Source organism: Arvicola amphibius, chromosome 18 (genome assembly GCF_903992535.2).
Source record: "Arvicola amphibius chromosome 18, mArvAmp1.2, whole genome shotgun sequence".
NCBI classification, from domain to species: Eukaryota; Metazoa; Chordata; class Mammalia; order Rodentia; family Cricetidae; genus Arvicola; species Arvicola amphibius.
In genome coordinates, this window is record NC_052064.1 from 31,454,858 (window position 1) to 31,470,523 (window position 15,666).

Below are 15,666 nucleotides of genomic sequence, written 5' to 3' on the forward strand. Positions count from 1 at the left end.
TAGACATGAAACAGAAATGGGACATTGTGGGGCACTGGGTCCTTACTTCTTGCTTGGTAAGGGTCAGCTATACCAGGAAAAGTCAATTATTTAACTCTTTAAATACAATTTTGGGAGTTGCTTCTCCTAGTAACTTTCTTTTCTTTTCTTTCCTTTCTTTCTTTTCTTTCTTTCTTTCTTTCTTTCTTTCTCTCTTCCTTTCTTTCTTTCTTTCTGTCTTTCTTTCTTCTTTGGGTTTCCAAGACAGAGATTCTCTGTAGCTTTGGAGCCTGTCCTGGAACTAGCTTTTGTAGACCAGGCTGGTCTTGAACTCACAGACATCCACTGTCTCTACCTCCTGAGTGCTAGGGTTAAAGACAAGCACCACCCCTCACCCCCCACCCCCGCTCTCCTTATACCTTTAAAGAGGAAAGCCTTTGAATTGCTGTTCAGGTTCCTTTAGCTCACTAAATCAGTCTTTGCTGAGCTACTAAACCCCACTTACTGTTTCTGCCTCTGGTTTTGAATAGGACTTGTGTGTGCTCACTGGGGAAGGACCACTGTGTTCTAGCTGGCTGTATAGCAGTGATGGGGACTCCTTATCTAATTTATTACATGCATGTGTGTATGTTGTTCATGCACACAGAGATGCAGCCGAGCCCATACGTCACTGGTTGTTCCTCCTCTGTTTGTATGGGTCCCACAGAGGGAGAACCAGGAATGGGTGGAGCTGTGCAATGGGCTCTCATTGGCCCTTGTGTTGTGTGTGGTGGGAGCCAGAAGACCATGAGCAGAGAGTAAGAGGATCCCTTCCTCTCCCCATCTTTATCCTGTTAGCTTCTAGATAAACAATCACCGTCACACAGTGAATTAGAATCCACAGTGGACAATTCAAGCCCAATAAGACTTGGCAGAAGCCGCATGCTCGTCAGTTGTAAACGAGGTCACTTAGTCTAGCTGCTTCTGAGTAGACGAGCTTTATATTCTGTGGGCTGCGCGGTTGCTTCTGCACCATTGGAGGAGCTGTGCAGCCAGGTGATCACTCCAGAGGTCTGCAGCTCTGTGCCAAGATGGCTCAGGTCAGTGGTTCTCAGCCTGTGGGTCGCGACGCCTCTGAGGGTCACAAATCAGATGTCCTGCATATCAGATATTTACATTATGATTCCTAGCAACAGCAAAATTGCAGTTATGAAGTAGCAATGAGAAAATTTTGTGGTGTGGGGTCACTACAACATAAAAACCTATGTTAAAGTGTTGCAGCACTAGGAAGGTTGAGAACCACTGGTGTAGGGTGGTTCTGGGTCACTTTGCAAACAATAAACGTTTCTCTGTGGATCTCATTTGGATTAGCATTTTGGGGGGATCACCAGGCAGCATTGGCCCTGCCGTTGCCCTGGTTCTGTTGGGATATATATTTGGGGGGCAGGGACTGGGGAGAGGGGTGGACAGTGTTTTAGTTACAGCTACAAGTCCTGACAGGGGTCAGCGCCTCTTCTGATTCGTCCTTTTCGTCCCTCCCCAGGCCGCTGCCCTGGTTCATATTTACCTCGATGGCTCAGTACTCGTCACTCATGGTGGCATTGAGATGGGGCAGGGCGTCCACACTAAAATGATTCAGGTAAGAGTACAAACACTGGATTCTCTTGAGTATGTCCGTACAGATGTGTTCATGAAAGACTGTGAGCATACATCTCTGTCCCCAAATAAAAGGGTAGGACACTGTAGCTTTGACAGTTTAAGCATGAAGCTGTTAGCAGAAATGAGGTAAATAAGTCAGTTTTATTACTGTGTTGTAAGGAGGCCGCTTGTTGGCTCCCAGCTGCCCAGCCCAGAAATAATCACATAGAAAATATATTATTTAAATCACTGCTTGGTCTATTAGCTATAACTTCTTATTGGCTATCTCTTACACCTTAATTTAACCCATCTCCATTAATCTGTGTATTGCCACAAGGCTGTGGCTTATCTGGTAAAGTTCTAGGCATCTGTGTCCGGCAGGGCTACATGGCTTCTTCCTAACTCGTCCTTCTTTCTCCCAGCATTCAGTTTAGTTTTCCCCATCTATCTAAGTTCTGCCCTAGCAACAGGCCAAGGCAGTCTTTTTTTAATTCACCAATTTTACTCATAGCATACAGAGTAATACACATCATTACTGAATGCCATAAAAAGTGTGTGTCAAAAGATGGATTCGTTTTATTGCTGAAGATGGCTGTGTGCTTGCTTTCTGCTTCCATTCTGATGATTGACAACTGAACTGTCCTTTTCTGAGTTTTTGCTGGGTGGTGAAAATATGTGTAAATTTAGAGGGATTGTAATGCCTCTTGACCTTTTTATATTAAGGGAACTGAGCAATCAATAATATAAATCAGACTTGATATCTCTAGCCAGCATTATTAGCAATTCTCTGTTAGGGTCCTTCTATTTTGTCAGATTTTTTCCCCCCAAGATTGGGTTTCTTGTGTATCAGTCCTGACTATCCTAGAACTCACTTTGTAGACCTGCCTGGCCTTGAACTCACTGAGATCTTCCTAACTCTGACATCCATGTGCTGGGATTAATGGCTTGTGCCACCACGGCCCAGCTGATTTTCCTACTATAAAAATTGCTAAGATCTTGCTGGTGGAATGTTGTTTGTTGTCAGATTTTTTTGCACCCAGCCTTACACAGGAGGACCACTGTTTACTGTTTCCCATCATTGCGAATTATTTACAATTACCAGGCCTGTGCCTGCCTATAATCCTGAGGCCCGTGTCCCTCCTGAAGAGTGTTCATTTCTGCATTTCTCCTGCAGTGTGTTCAGACCTGCATAGAGAACCAGACAGCTCCTGCTAAAGGGATATCCTCTCAGCTAGGATTTTGCTGGGTGGTGATGAGATCAGCTTGACAGCGCTGATTTTTATTAACACAGAGACGGGGATGAAGCTTCTCCCCTGCACTAGCCCGGAGTGTTTTCCTGACATTGTTTCACATGAGAAAATCAGCAGAAAAGAAAATGTGTTTAGAACCTGGAGTCCAGACGAGCTAGCCACCAGGATTTTAAAGACAGAGGTTTTCATACTTGAAGAAGCTCATGGTTCTGCTTCTTCACAGGGCGCAAGATACATTCTGTGTAAACGACATATGAACACAGGGCTATAACTAATCAATGCATCTGAAAAGAAACTTTCTTCAAAAACTAGGTGGTCAGCCATGAACTAAGGATGCCGATGTCCAGTGTCCACCTGCGTGGGACAAGCACAGAAACCGTCCCCAACACCAATGCCTCTGGAGGGTCTGTGGTGGCCGATCTCAATGGGTTGGCAGTTAAGGTAAAGCCTCCTAAAGTAGCATCATTCACGAGCCCTTCAGGGTCAGATCCATGGCTGGAGATCAGAAAAGACGCTCTTCTCCCAAGTCTGCTCAGTGCAGGGCAGGGCAGGCACACAGACCCAGCAGGGACGCAGCACCCAGCAGTTCTGTGCCTGCTGCTCCACGGGTCGCCAGTCCTCTTAATCCCGCCCCAGACCCCCAGTGTCTTCCCCCATCCGTGTTCAGATATTCCTACCTCTTGCCAGGCCTTTGGGCGATGCCCTCTCCATCCCAGCTCACCGCCTTTTGCTCTGGCTTCTTGAACCCTGAACAAACCTGCCCAGAAGATTAATGTTCTGCATTCAGTGGTCCTTCTGTTAAGTGTGGACCTAGTGTAGGATGTGAGGAGACTGTCTTTTATACCAGCACATGTCTGATCCGCTCACACCTGCAAACATCCCCGCATGAAGGCTTTCATGCCACCCTCTACTGCACGGATACCCTATGTCTCCTTGTTCCTCTGTACCGTTGAGGTGACTCTGTAGGATGACATACCATGTTGTTTTGACATTGACGTCTTCACGAAATTACTAGAACTGTAACTTAAAATCACTTACAGGATGCCTGCCAGACTCTTCTAAAACGCCTTGAACCCATCATCAGCAAGAATCCTCAGGGAACGTGGAAGGATTGGGTGAGACTCACCGGTTCTCTGTGTTTATCATGGACACTAACAGGCGAGAGGAGAGGGGGGGAGAAACAAGTGTGCATTATGTTCATGGAGAGGGTAATTCAAAGGCTTTGTCCTTGCATAATGACGAGCAAAGGACCCACTGAGTGTGGCACATGGAGATCCCATGCGGTGGGAGGAGGGGTGCGCCCAGGTGTGTTTCTATTATACAGAAAGATGGTGTCCATGCTAAAGCTCATGCCCTAAGCTGCACTCATGCATGATTCGTCCCGTGGAACCTGGGTGCTCCCTGGATAACTGCTGTGTGTTCTCCTCCTTCGGATTCCCTGTTCCTACATAGAAAAGCAATGCTGGAATGATTCTGCAAAGCTCAGATAGACCCTCATTCAGAGATAGCAAACCAGAGGCTCACAGGTTAAGAGGACATGTTGCTGTCCTGATGGACTTGGGTTCAGTTCTCATCACCTACATGTCAGCTCACACTGTCTGTAACTCCAGTTCCGAGGGATCTGATGCCCTTTTCCAGCCTCTGCAGGCAGTGCACACACAGTCACGCCTTCAGGGAAAACACCCGTACACAGAAGAATGTGAAAACACGTAGGGCGTATTCTATACAAGTCACAGACTGGACCAGTGCACTGGAAATGGTCGCCTGCTTCCTGGTGCACTCACTGGCAGTCTTGTTGGAGGAGAAGACACACACCCTCTCATAGACCAGCTAAGTTTTCACAATGGCGGATTGTTAAGCGTTAGATGACGTGGAGCATACATTAGAAACCCTTGGTGCAGCTGTCATGCTGACTGCTCTATGTGATCAGCTCTGCAGTATCAAAGGACAGGTTTGGCAAAGGTTTGCATACGGTTCTGCTTGGAAAGACCCCAGGGCTGAGCTCGCCCAGTATGAGCAGTGTGCCTTAAACGCTGGTGGCTCAGTTCAGTCACCTTTCTCTCACCCAAAAGCTCCTGCTATTTCATAACGGCTGATTTCATAATTCATAATTATGGAGTAAGCTGGGTGGTGGCGGTACACACCGTTAATCCCAGCAGTAGGGAGACAAAGGCAGGCGGATCTCTGAGTTTGAGGACATCCAGGTCTACATAATGAGTTCCAGGACAGCCAGGGCTACTCAGAATAAACCTGCTGTGAAAAACAAACTACTAATTATAATAATAATAACTATTATTATTATGGATTATGAAACTTCTGCATCTGTTCTGGGCGTCATTGTTTCCCCCCTGCCTAGTGTCGCCTGACCCCAGAAAGGCTGAACATGGCTGACTGGAGAATGTTGCCCCCAGATGTAATTCAGGAACATCCTCCTTTGCCATCCAGTGAAGGATGCTGTCATGGATCCCGCCTTCTTCCATTACACTGCACCTGCCACCATCTCTCTTGAGTCTGTTGACCTGACCTTTGGTTTTCTGTTGAGTAGCCAACCATATGTCCTTGCAGAATCAGGAGACCTGTTGATGTCATGGCACAGTTTAGGAAAACCACTCTGCTCGACTGAAACTGTTATACACACATGATATAAAATTAAACATCCAATCTTTGTGTCCCAAAATTGGCCATGTTGATAGCCTAAGTCTTTCCAGGTGACGAACGATCTCTTCATAAGCAGCACGTGGATGAACATTATAGTTCAGTTGATGAACATAACAAATCAGGGCAGACATTTATCACAACCATGTGCATTGTGCATGGGCTGCTACTACACCCCGTGAGCCATGATTGCTTCTGTAGACAGAGACTGGTGACAGGAACGGTTCATCTCGGGCCAACCTTGTGACTGTCATACTTAGACATGATTAAGATAAACCAAACTCCTGAGCAATTCTCTCGGGAATCCTTCTTATATCTTGCTCTGCTGGTCCCTCCCAGGCACAGACGGCTTTTGACCAAAGCATCAGCCTCTCGGCTATCAGATATTTCAGGTAAGACTCTCCCCTCAGTCCAATGTCATGAAGAATTCCGGTATGAGCTTGAGGAAGAATTTCAGTTCTGTTTGCGATTTTGGCCCCCAACCTGACTCACTGCGTTCAGTTAGCCTGCTGTTAATCCAAGTTCCCAGACAACCCTCTCTGGGGAAAATAGTTCACACGCATGAACTTGGTGCTGATTCGGATTCTACGATAGCCGCGATGTGGCTATCTGTGAACTTGTGCTTGAAATCCACAGCCGTGGCTTTTGCTGAGAGTGCAGTTTATCCCTGGAGTTAAGACCCAAGAGTGTGGGTGAAAGCAAAGCCAAAAATAGGATAAGTGCCTCCTGTGTGAGCAAACAGAGATCCGAGTTGCTGTGGAGCCCTGAGCATCCCACCCTCTAGGAAACAGTTGGTGGCTGAATGTTTCCACGGGGAGTGACCGCTGAGGCAGGGCAGGGTCTTAGCTCCTGTTCTCACTCTGCCTGGGACTCCAGCTGCCCATCAGGAACAGACACTGGGAGCATTTCTCATGGCCAGCTCCAGGCTGGAGACAGAGGGGAGACAGTGGAGGACTCAGCAGGCTGCTGGCCTGGACTTCCTTTCTCTTTGACATTCACCTGTTCTTACTGATGAGAGGGGGATGGAGCAAGCATAGAGCCAGCTCATGGGAGCCAGGGGACCTGATTCCTCACAGGCAACACTGAATCCTGGAGCCAGAGGGAGAGAAAGCAGGCAGAGAAGGTCCTTTGAAACCATGTTTGCCTTAAGATGAAGGCTAAACCCTCAATCTGAGAACCATAGAAGACGTGTTTCTTGGACACATGTGTTAGGCATGTGTTATGTGCCGGCATGTCCCTAGACGCAGGTCCTCCTCTGAGGGCACCGCTCCGTTTTTGCTGGCTTAATCATCATTGTCTGAGATTGCAGGAGTTGATCACCTAACAATGCTCCTCAACAATTCTGTTTCTTTCAGGGGCTATGAGGCGGAAATGAACTGGGAGACAGGGGAAGGCCATCTCTTTGAGTATTTTGTGTTTGGAGCTGCCTGTTCAGAGGTGGAAATAGATTGCCTGACTGGGAACCACAAGGTCAGTTCCACCAGGGAATGTGCACTGACTGTACTTGTGAGATGCTAAAAATTCCACACATGCTGCCTACTGGAAGGAAACTGGGTGTGTGGCAGCACCATGCATTAGCCCTAAGGGTGATCTCTCTGTATTGCTAGAAAAAAATGCAAAAATTCATCTGTTGCCTTAGCGTTATAATACCTTCTGTGGAAAACAATAATCCTTCTTCTTAGGTGTTTCTTTCTTTCAGTTTCAACTGGAAATAGGAAAGAAATAACTTCAAAACATCCCGACGACAGCTTCCATGTAGACCCTTTCCTCAACTAGCAACCCCGACTTTGTATGAGAAGTGTCTTAGGGTGATGTTCTTGAAGGGCACCGCAGGTGTCCACAGCTTTTTAAAAAGGACCAAGGGTCGGCTCAGGAGAGGCAGTGGTCAATCCGGTCCTCTTCTTGTATATCTTAAGTGTCATCTTATACTTTTAGGGGACGGGTGGAGTGTAGATGCACACTCCTGGACACACACACCAGCTTCAAGGACTTGGCTTCCTTTCTTGTACTCAGCCTTTCATGGTAAAGAAAGCATCCATTGGCCATTATACAATAAATGAGCAGAGATACATCAAATGGCACTGGGGTAGTCATGTCACTAAGCTACTAGGTTAGTGATAATCTGCTCCAAACCTACCAAGAAGCAATCTCCAGCTTTGATATTTCCAAAATTTTGTGTCTATGTTCTTAGATTGTTATGCATAATTTTTCATTTAATATCTTCTTAGCATATATTTTGAAAGTATAGTCAGCCTTATCTTTGAAATTATGTATAGCCTCATTGAGCCTCCCTGCTAGAATATCAGATTTGTCTGGATTGTAATGCAGACTGTATCTCTTTGGGAAACTTAGGACAGAAGCAAAGGACTATCACTTCAAGCCTGAATCTTGGGTTAGGGTGGCTGTCCCATACTACGCTGAATGTTCTCTCATGCTAATTTCTGAATCCCTTTGCCATCAAATAAAAAGTCGGTGGGAACGTACCTGTTTAGGTTTTTCTTATGTCTTGGCCTTGTTAGGAGATCAGAACAGTAATAATTAACCTGGTGTTGGTTCAGGGTTTTGTTCTTTGCTTATTTTAGTGTAATTGGACCTTTATTGACCCACTCATGCTTCTGAAGCTTTGAACTGCTAGACACTCCCGGTTACCACAGACAGACCTGGGGCAGTGTCTTTGAGGTTGTTGTCTCACTCTAGCTGAAATTAAAGACATAGCAGAAGCAAGCTTTGCAAATAAAATTACAGCCCAGTGGGGAGTTACAGTAAAGTGAGACTCTTCAGAGTGGAGGGGTTTTCAGGAGGGAAAAAGCCCCGATGATTCCTTGTCAGGGGTTTTGATCAGGTCATGGTACAGACTGGAGGGAGTCTGGGTAATTCTATGAGATGGCTCTCTGGGAGCATCATAGACTGAGCCAATGGAAGGCCCACATACTGTAAATGTCCCTCTAGCCCAGCCAGGCAGATAGTCATGTGCTACCCACTCAGTTAGGGTGGTTGAAGGCCCCACCCACCTCTGTCCATCTCTGAGACATGCTTTCTAGGGGCCTTGGTTTCCTGCTAGCATTGATCGGCATTACTATGGTCAGCATCACAAGTGCTTTGCTTGGGGTTAACTAGACCATGTTGCCTTTACTGGTCTCTCCATGACCAGCTTGCAGCTCTCCCACAGCAGAGACTTAAGTCTCTTCCTGCCAGGTAGACTGCAGTCCTTCCTTACCTATCATTTAGCTCCCTACTGTGGAGGGGCCTGCATGGTCTCCTGTTGGAGGTTTCTTGTGGGAAGCCATCCTTACAAATCCATCTGTTACAATCAGCAGCATTAGGCATAGGACGTGCGGAAGGGTAGAGGTGCCTTACCTGTGTTCCTCGAAGGCTTTGGGCACAGGGCTGGAGAGCAGGCAGAACCTGCCGTCCCCAGCCCTGGGTCCTGCCCCTCCTCTGTCTGTTCCTCTTGTTTATCTCATCCCCAGATAGAAGCTGTCTTATTTGGGGCTGCAGACATTGCTGGTTTTCATCCTTCATCATCCTTTTAACCCCAGCGTGTTCTCAAGCAGCAAAACGGGTCCTTTCCCTTGCTTCCTACAGAGATAGCTTTTGCATCAGTATGAACTCCCAAGATATGTCCTGGCATGTGTTTGAACAATCTTCAGAGATGTGCAGCATTGGTAGCTCAGGGTAGGCACCACCGATTGTCAAAAGGCCAGTGTGTGATAGCCTACCAGAAGTTGTGGGGTTTTTTTTTAATTTCATTTTGGGCCCACCACCTAACTCCCAAATACACATGGAGACTTACTCTTTCTAAGAATGCTTGGCCTTAGCTCAGCTTGCTTCTAATCAGCTTTTTAAATTTAAAAATTTTTAAATTTATCCTGTTTCTCTTTAACAAAATTTTACCTCTTTATTCTGTATTTATATTTGTTTTTCTTTCTTACTCCATGGCTGGCTGTGTGGCCATGTGACTGGTTGTCTGTCCCCTGGAGCCTCCTCTCTTCTTCTTCTCACTCCTCTCTCTTCCCTAGAGTTATCCTCCTGCTTATTCTCTCTGCCCACAAGCCCCACCTTTCTTTCTCCTAACTAGCTATTGGCCAATCAGCTCTTTATTAGACCGATCAGGTGTTTTAGGCAGGTAAAGCAACACAGCTTTTCAGACTTAAATAAATGCTACATAAAAGAATGTAACACACCAGGAGGTGGTAGCATAAACCTTCAATCCCAGCATTGGGAAGCAGAGGCAGGAGGTTCTCTGTGAGTTCCAGGCCAGGCTGGTCTACAAGAGCTAGTTTCAGGACAGGCTTCAAAGCTACAGTGAAACCCCACACTAAACGCAACACATCTTTGTATCATTAACCAAATACTCTACAGGACAAATGAATAAATGAATTTATCACATCTTAAACTAATATTCCACCATAAGAAGACCTCCCTGGAGGCCTGTTTCTCAGCCATTCTCATGTTGGTAAAACTGCCTTCCAGAAAAATATCCCATATTTTGAACCTACATCTATATGTTAGCTACCTATTACCATATAACAAATTACTCCCAATTAGAAACTGAAAATAATAAATGTCTACTGGCTCACACCACCACCGGGGGCGAAGCATCTGGGTCCATGTGTTTTACCCAGGTAACACCAGCTAGGATTGCTCATGAGGCTATGGTCAGGCTTTTGGTGAGGGCTACAGTCACTGGTTCTGCTTCTTAGCTCCACCACACTGTGGTTGATGGGAGGTGTGGTTCTCCGTGTCTGTCAGCCAACTGCCTCCTTTCCTTAAATGATCTCTTTGTCCACTTAGTGTCCCAAGGACATAGCAGCTGATTTCCTCGAGATGTACTGACCCCAAAGCAAGTTGAAAATACAAACATGTGGAGGGCACCTGAAACAGAAGCCACAGTTTGTCCGTCTGTCCTTTCTCTTTCTTTTTCTTCCTTCCTTTCTTCCTTATTTCCTTTATTGTCTTTTTATTTTCAAGACAAAGTTTCTCTGTTTAGTCCTTGCTTTCCTGGAACTCACTCTGTAGACCAGGCTGGCCTCAAACTCAGAGATCCGCCTGCTTCTGCCTCCTGAGTGCTGAGACTAAAGGCTTGTGCCACCACCCCCTGATTAATCTTGTTTCAGAGTGCTGTGCCATTATCTCTGCTGTAGCCTAGTGGTCACAATGCTGGCTGAGCAGGAGACTGCTGGGAGGGGTACACAGAAGTTGTTAATACCAAAAAGGAGGAATTCATTAAGCAACCTCTTGGAAGCAGGCCACCATAGCCCGGTCCCGTCAGAACACAGTGGCAGAGAGCCATAGCCCATGTCTTTAAAGGTAGAACCTTCACTAACCTTAGACTCTACAGGGTCCCTCTTCATCTCCCATGGAGGCCACTTGTCTCCTAGAAGAAAATTCAAGCTATTATCAAAGAGTATTTTTCATTTTATTGTTTTTGATAAAGAAAAATAATTGCCTGAACTTTGATTGGAGTCAGGTGTTCTGGATCATTATCTAATTTTCTGCAGAAAATTGTTAATTGGAAGTCTCAGACCAAATGAGAAAGCCTGAAAACCTGTGTGTTCTCTTTCTTTCTTTTTCTTCCTCCCCTCCCCCCCCCTTTTTTTCCAAGACAAGGTTTCTCTGTGCACGCCTCGCTATCCTAGAACTCACTTTATAGACCAAGCTGGCCTTGAACTCACAGAGAGATTCACGAGCCTCTGCCTCCCAAGTGCTGAGATTAAAGGCATGCGCTGCCACCACTGTGCATTTTCTTTGCTCCTCATTGATCAACAGAGTGTGTTAGCAAGGTGGAAACCATCATTCACACCAAGAATCTACAGACTTGTAGGGGACGGAGCTGTTGCCAGCACACAGGCAGGGCCCGCTCTTTTCTGCACTTTTAGCAGAAAGCAAGTCCTAAGGGCAGATTTGCTCTTTTCCCCCACCCACAGAATGGAAGCTCTAAAGCAATGGAAAGCAGTTTGAACATTTTTCTGCTGACCAGTCCTGAGCCATGGCTCGGTGATGTTACTGAGCTGGGTAGGCTCCATAGATTACCTTGGAGAGTAGCCACGGAGCTTTGCGACGAGGCCTTTGAAGGACAGAGATATTGGCGTTTGATGTTTCACTGTTTGTTGTGATAGATTAAATTTAGTCTCTTGCATCAGCCATCTTGAAACTAATCCAAAGCAAATGAATTCTTTTTATTTCCTTGGAAAACAAATAGGGCTGAATTTGGGGCTAATAGTATTTGTGTGGGGGCTGGAGAGATGGTTCAGTGCCTAAGAGCACTCAATGCTCCTGTAGAGGATCCAGGTTCAGTCCCTAGTCCCCACCTGATGGCCTACAACCATCTGGAACTCCAGTTTCTGGTGATATGACACTCTCTGACCTCAGTGGTCTCCAAGCCCGCACAGACTGGCCATACATACTGCAATATGAAAGGAAAAGTATCGGCTCAGGACCCCCAAGGTCAAGTTCTCAGCACAGTGGAGATTTATCTGCCCCAGAGGGACAGAGGGCAGGGAATAAGAGACAAAGACAGGAGACAGAGGACAAGGGAGACCAGGCAAAGGTATTTGTCTTGGACGACAAAATTCTGCCTCTGGAAAGAGGGACACGGACATGTCACAGAGGAAAATGGTGGTTTATAAAGGGAGAAGGGGAAACCCTGTGTAAGGATGAGGTGTAAATTAGGTGAGCAAAGGGGAATTTTGATTGCTTGACTTCAATAGTTTGATAGCTGGACATTGATAACCTCAGGAGGAGGAAGCTGCCATATTAGGGACTAGACCTTGGTGGCTATCTTTGGGAATGTAATCTGATGGTTTTTAGCAAGGCAGAGAGAGAGGGAGAGAAGGGCAAGGCCTGTGGGAGCCATGCCCGCCAAGATGGAGCTGGCTAGATTCCCTTCACAGGCATGGAGGCAAACACTCATCCACAAAAAATAAAAATAGATAAATCTGTTTTTTTTTTAAGCCATGCAGAATGGAGGGTGGGAATGGAGCTTAGCAGGTGGAGCACTTGCCTAGGATGTCAGAGACCTTGGGTTCAATCCTCAATACCACATAAGCCACGAATGGTGGTGCATAGCTTTAATCAATGGGGAGGTGGACACAGGAGAATCAGAACATCCTGGGCTACATTTAAAGCCAGCATGGGGTACATGAGACCCTATCTTAAAAACAAAGGTTTTAGGTAACAAACGTGGTCACATAATGAAAATTTGGTTGCTTCTTTATCATGAAAATAACATGATCAGTCCAAAGCAAGACTTGACCCCATACCTGGAAGAAGGAAGGCATTTCTCAGCTTCTTCTCTCTGTGTTACCTGCATTAAATATTTATTTTTGTAGACCATCAGAACAGACATTGTGATGGATGTTGGCCACAGCATAAACCCAGCCCTGGACATAGGCCAGGTACGTGTAACTGTTTGTTCTTGTTTCCTGTTTGGGGGGCAGAAAGTGTAGTGAGGTCTGAAGAGGAAACATCCCCTGCCGGTCCCCTGGGGACCCTACCCTGGTAGACGGGGTCCATGAAGGGTTCCGTCTGCCTCATTGGAGGAAGACATGACCGTGTGTGCACAGACCTGTGCGGACTCACCCAGAGTTACCATTCCAATGGCTAAGACTAAAACCCAAGGCCCCTGACTTGGAGTCTAGCACTGAATGGGACATACAGACATGGCTGTAGATGGGGTTCTGGGGACACTCTCTGAGACGCCCTGGAAGGCACCTTGAACTGCAGTTCTCAAGATCAGGCAAGCCACAGGCAGTGGACATGCTCCTGGGAAGTCGCCTCGTGGGAAACATTCCTTCTCTCCTCCCAGGTGGAAGGTGCATTTGTTCAAGGAATGGGACTTTACACCATAGAGGAGCTGAGTTACTCCCCTCAGGGCGCTCTGTACAGCCGTGGCCCAAACCAGTACAAAATCCCCACCATCTGCGACATCCCCACAGAGATGCACGTCTCTTTCCTGCCCCCGTCTGAGCACTCGAACACCCTGTATTCCTCTTAAGGTAAGCTGTACTTGCTGACAGAGTCTGTGCTTCTTGCTGTCTGTAGGGCGGAGAGACATTGGTCTACTTGTTGTTTGAGATCTTTAGGGCACTACAGAAGGAGTCCATAGTAAACATTCTTTACTGAGATTATAAAAGGAGACTTTATTAAACATTTAAATTATGAAGTAACTTAACGACATGGTGCAATATTCCCAATATGCCTAACATGGACTATCAGATCCCACTTTACTTTTTACATTGCAAAACTCAACTTCATTTCTATATGTGCTTACTCCATTTGAAATCATTTTCTTTTTCTTTTTTTTTTTTTTTTGGTTTTTCGAGACAGGGTTTCTCTGTGGCTTTGGAGCCTGTCCTGGAACTTGCTCTTATAGACCAGGCTGGTCTCGAACTCACAGAGATCCGCCTGCCTCTGCCTCCCGAGTACTGGGATTAAAGGCATGCGCCACCACTGCCCAGCTTGAAATCATTTTCTTAAGCTAGAATTCTGAGTATAAAAATACTAAGGTCAGTGGGTAAATTACTTTTTAAAAAAAATAATATATATATCAGTCTAAAGGTTATATGTGTGTGTGTATATGTACATGTGTGTACATATATGCATATGAAACTATATTCAGAGAGGGAGGAGCATTTTGTGTCCTAACCTACCTGGCTCATTTCTCTCAAGGGTCTAGGAGAGTCTGGGGTGTTCCTGGGTTGTTCGGTGTTTTTTGCCATCCATGATGCAGTGAGCGCAGCAAGACAGGAGAGAGGCATCTCTGGACCACTGAGGTTCAAAAGTCCACTGACTCCAGAGAAGATCCGCATGGCCTGTGAAGATACCTTCACAAAAATGGTATGTTGTGCTCCAGAGAAAAGACGTAAAATTCTTCTTTTCTGTCCCCTGTCTCCATGGCCACGTTTCTTTAACCCACTGCTGTGGTTTTCCTGTGGAAGAAGAGATGACAGGAACCCCTTAGGGCACGCGAGCGGGATGGAGTGGCTCTTGAACTTGTGCCCCTTGGCTGTGTCTTTCCATCAGCCTGGCCTCGGTTGGTCTCCCGTGTGCTCAGGCCCTTATCACTTGAGGGGACCAGAAGGTTCATCTCTGGGTTTTATGTTTCCCCTGAGTCAGGCCTAGGAGTTCGGGGGCTGCTGCTCGAACCTGGGACACACAGCCAGGAGTCAAGGTCACTGAGCCACAGTCCACTGTCACCCACGCAGGCCCTGGCAGCGTGAGGGAAAGACCCCTCCAGTGCAGCATCCACGCTGAGCACACACTAGGGTTCTCCGCCGTCTGTACAGCAGCACGATTCGTGATTTTTCATAGTAAAGGAAGCAGCTCCACTCAGTTCCCTCTCCAGCTACCAGACAAGTTTCCCTCTCTTGTGGGGGTGTCCTTCCCGCCCACCTTCCGTGCCGGCTCTGCATAGGATCCTGGGCCTCACTGTGGACAAACAGACACTGACTCCACGTTTTCTTATCCCTCTCCACGTGGGGTGGAAAGCTCTCCACCCCTCTGCTAGGTCCTGCCCAGGACGCCTCTGTACACCACGTGATGTTGTTCTCTGACCTCTCATTGGCCCTGCTGCCTGAGCTGGTTTCGCCTTCACCGTCTTCTGCTGTTTTTTTAAACCTTTGTCATGAGCCTGTTTCTAACTCATATGCATCCAAACTTGCTCTTCCCATCCAGATTCCAAGGGATGAACCTGGTTCCTTTGTTCCCTGGAGCATCCCTGTGTGAGTCAGATGCGAACTGCAGGGACTGGGTCCACCCGTCTGCAGGATGCACCTCCCGGTCTCTCTGCTGGAAGATGGTAACGATTAAAGCCAGATTTTCACAGCCCGGAATCATCCACAGCTTTGCTTTTCATGAAGCTGATTTGGAAGTTTCACTTCAGGATGCTCCAGCAATTATAAATGCTCTAAGCACTTATTAATCTTCTTGTAAATCGCACAGATATTAAATTGTTTCCTCTGAAGCGGTTTCATTCATTCATTTCTTCATTCATTCATACATTATTCTGCCCCTCAGATCTGTATAGTTAAATACAACAGCTAGGCTGTGCTCACTTTTGGTTTGTATATACCAACAAAATTATACTATCTAGTGAATGACGATTTTATAAATGATTTCTTTCCTATTGTGATCTGGAAATTTATTTTTTCATTTCTCCCTGAGA

General features: G+C 46.5%; 1 protein-coding gene and 1 long non-coding RNA gene across 2 annotated transcripts in view; one reads left to right on the forward strand and one right to left on the reverse strand.

Moving 5' to 3' along the window:
• LOC119803860 (aldehyde oxidase 1-like) overlaps window positions 1-15,465 on the forward strand; it is a 53,975-nt gene extending 38,510 nt beyond the window's left edge. The window contains 9 exon segments of the mRNA XM_038315299.1: window positions 1,502-1,597; window positions 3,159-3,287; window positions 3,887-3,961; window positions 5,841-5,893; window positions 6,857-6,971; window positions 12,833-12,898; window positions 13,309-13,493; window positions 14,168-14,339; window positions 15,177-15,465. Of these exon segments, the coding sequence (XP_038171227.1) occupies window positions 1,502-1,597; window positions 3,159-3,287; window positions 3,887-3,961; window positions 5,841-5,893; window positions 6,857-6,971; window positions 12,833-12,898; window positions 13,309-13,493; window positions 14,168-14,339; window positions 15,177-15,227 (942 nt within the window). The 3' untranslated portion in view covers window positions 15,228-15,465.
• On the reverse strand, window positions 7,298-11,376 carry LOC119803861. Its single transcript, XR_005283756.1, has 3 exons — window positions 11,177-11,376; window positions 10,829-10,878; window positions 7,298-9,080 (listed from the first exon to the last, which is right to left on the reverse strand). It is a non-coding gene; the product is annotated as an uncharacterized LOC119803861 (long non-coding RNA).
• Window positions 15,466-15,666: the final 201 nt, after the last annotated feature.